The following is a 2,868-nucleotide window of genomic DNA, read 5'->3' as shown; positions in this document are numbered from 1 at the left end:
TATTTTTGCATTCACTATACCGATTTGGAATAATATATCTGGCAATGTCCGGATATCCACCTGAGTAAGGAAACTGCCCCCGACAACCCTAAAAGCCCGCACGACTGCGCCGACTGGTGCGTTACGCAGACCAATAGATATACGCCCTGCAAACTGCAAAGAAAATTTACAGATAATAGGGACGACGCTAAACAATTCGGAATGCTTTATAGTAGGTATGATATCTTGAATGATAGATCCTCAGCGAAAGCGCGCACCGAATACATCGGGCATTTCTGAACACTACGGATTCGAACTTATCTGACGCAGGGCGATTCTTGACACCCTACTTTGCGGAGGCAGCAACATGAACAACAAATCTGTTTCGAATCACTATTCAAAGTGTACGGTTTTATGTTGAATGCATAGGCGTTAGAGAAATGCGAAAGATACATAAAGACTTTTTGCAAGACATTGGGCTGCTGTTGCTTTCAGATTTCTTGATTATGATTTTAATGTGACATGTCCGAGGGCTTCAAATCATGAAATACGGCTCAAAGAAATCGGGTTCCAGCCGCACTATTCCGGAATGGATTTCATACTCTGTAATATGAGGTGACTCGCGGATCTGACTGTTCTGTGCGCACACGACACTTTGTAGTAAGCCGAGACCATAAAAGGCCAGTGGAACTTATGGATTGCATAGCGACCGCTCGCTTGCTTCCAAAGGCACTCCGATACAGCCGGATATTCCATATCGTTGTTAGATAATGACGTATAAGGGTTCAAGAATAGTTGTTGCACAATGTTCACGACTAAAGGAGCGCAAACCGTCCGCCTTTTAATGTGCCAACACACGTCAGATTTCACGAGCCGGCTCTCCTTCCAGACGTCGAAAATTGAGAAGTAATATAAAAGCACTCTATTACTACGTCTCACCAAGCTTGAGCAATGTGCCACAGTGCTCACTTCAATCTTCTATTGCTTAAAGTAAAAAGAAAGATCTAGGTACACCCTCCTCAGATCACCAAGCTCGGACCGACCGGAGGCGAAGCCGACGCGGCTGTGAAGCTGCCTCACAAGCGAAGCAAGTAAGCGCACGCAGTGCGCAATCCATTGGTCTGCGTAACGCACCAGTCGGCGCAGTCGTGCGGGCTTTTAGGGTTGTCGGGGGCAGTTTCCTTACTCAGGTGGATATCCGGACATTGCCAGATATATTATTCCAAATCGGTATAGTGAATGCAAAAATATTGACACCCGATTCAGGTTTTTCTGGGCTACAAGGCGTCACCTTGCTCACGACATGCCGCGAAGCGACAAGACGAGCGGAGTGAGTCCACTTTTTGCGCGAAGCACGTGCCGAGCAGCGGCAGGGACGAGCGCAGCGATTATGTGCTTGTAGTGCGTATATGTATGGCGCCGATGGGTGTAGCAAGCTAGCTTTTCGTAGGTTTGGCGGCCTCATCACCGGTAGCACCACAGCGTGCTGCACTGTGACAGTTCCAGAGGGGCAATTGAAGTACGGACTGCGTTGAGCGTTGGTTAGCTGAGTGCACTGGCTGCCGCATTGGTGGGACGCTGTGGACGACGGTTTCGTACCGTTCTTGGTAACTGGACAGGGCCGAATGCGCTGTTCTTGACGACGGTATTTTTTGTCCTCTATATCTAGATGATGCTGGATACGAGTTCAGATCAGAAAGTGGTCGACTGACAGAGATGTATTGCTGTGATTGGTCAGACGGTCAAATAACAATGCTTTAACAGGGCAATGGATGAATGACCGACTGACTGGCGAAGCAAATTACTTTAACTATCCAGGGCCATGGGTGACTCATCTGAAAAATTCCCACACTTGCGCATAACTGCATGTTTGCAGGCAGCCGTGTACATTGAAACCGTGTACATCGAAAGATACTATTGCTGTTTTGTATTGCCATTTATGTGTATGCATAGCTCGCATTCCCTATTGCTTAGATGAAAAAGATCTAGGTACACCCTCCTCGGATGCACCGGCCTCTGACCGACCGGAGTCGAAGCCGACACGACCGCCAGCGGCCCAACAAGCAGAGCGAGTGCCTTTATGCAGTGCGCAAGGCATTGGCGTGTAATGCATCATTTGGCGCAGTCGTTCAGGCTCTGTAGGGCTGTTGGCGGCTGCTTCCTCTTCGTAATGAATATCCTGACGTTGCCGGATATAGGAAGTATAATGACACCCGTTTCAGATTATTGTGGGCTGCACAGCTTCACCCTTCCTACGACTTGCCAGACGAACAAAGCGCCTGCCGTGCCGCGTCAGAGACGAGCACAGCGAGTCTGCTAATTGGTTACGACCAGTGCGTACATCGGCTCTCCATGACGAACAGCAAGCTAGAGCGGAACTCCGACGCGTAGCGAAAGCGAAAGTTGAGCAGAAGAAGGTGACTGCTGCTGTTGTCAAGAAGGCCAGACTCGACATACGCGCCCGGGAGAAGCACTTATAGGATTTTGTGCGCTTAAGCTCGCAAGCGCGGACCTGCTTGCTTCGTCCACGTCCGCAACCAGGCCACGAGCGCGTACAACGTTGTGTAAAGGAGGTCCCTCCCGCCAGTTGATCGTGCCGCCTCGAGCGCAGACCCACGCCCATCTGTACCAAGTCGAGTCCACGTGCTACGCGATGCTGCCGGCCGCACGACAAGCCATCCACCGCCTTCCTGGATTTCGAAGCTTCCCACGGCACTCGAAGGTCGACTCGAGGCCTCGGCAGCCCCGCGAAAGAAAGGTACAGCCGTTGCCGCCGGCGTCACGTCAATAACTACAGCCACAGAGCCTGTGCTTGCACCCGCTACGTGCGCCTACGATGACGAGTTCAACGAGGACGCCAAGAACAACGATGAAGTTGAGGTCGACTGC

The 2,868-nt window shown here is 50.8% G+C and overlaps 1 protein-coding gene across 1 annotated transcript; it reads right to left on the bottom strand.

The window, feature by feature from the left end:
• Positions 1 to 514: 514 nt before the first annotated feature.
• Positions 515 to 735, bottom strand: SPRG_16288 (hypothetical protein; the record flags this gene model as incomplete). The annotated part of the gene is given in 2 exon segments (XM_012355724.1): positions 515 to 616; positions 634 to 735. The coding sequence occupies 2 exon segments, from the start codon at positions 733 to 735 to the stop codon at positions 515 to 517; spliced, it is 204 nt and encodes a 67-aa protein (XP_012211114.1).
• Between the last annotated feature and the right edge of the window lie 2,133 nt (positions 736 to 2,868).

The sequence above is a fragment of the Saprolegnia parasitica genome, assembly GCF_000151545.1.
Source record: "Saprolegnia parasitica CBS 223.65 unplaced genomic scaffold supercont2.294, whole genome shotgun sequence".
NCBI classification, from domain to species: domain Eukaryota; phylum Oomycota; class Saprolegniomycetes; order Saprolegniales; family Saprolegniaceae; genus Saprolegnia; species Saprolegnia parasitica.
This window is presented reverse-complemented; position numbering and strand designations above follow the sequence as displayed.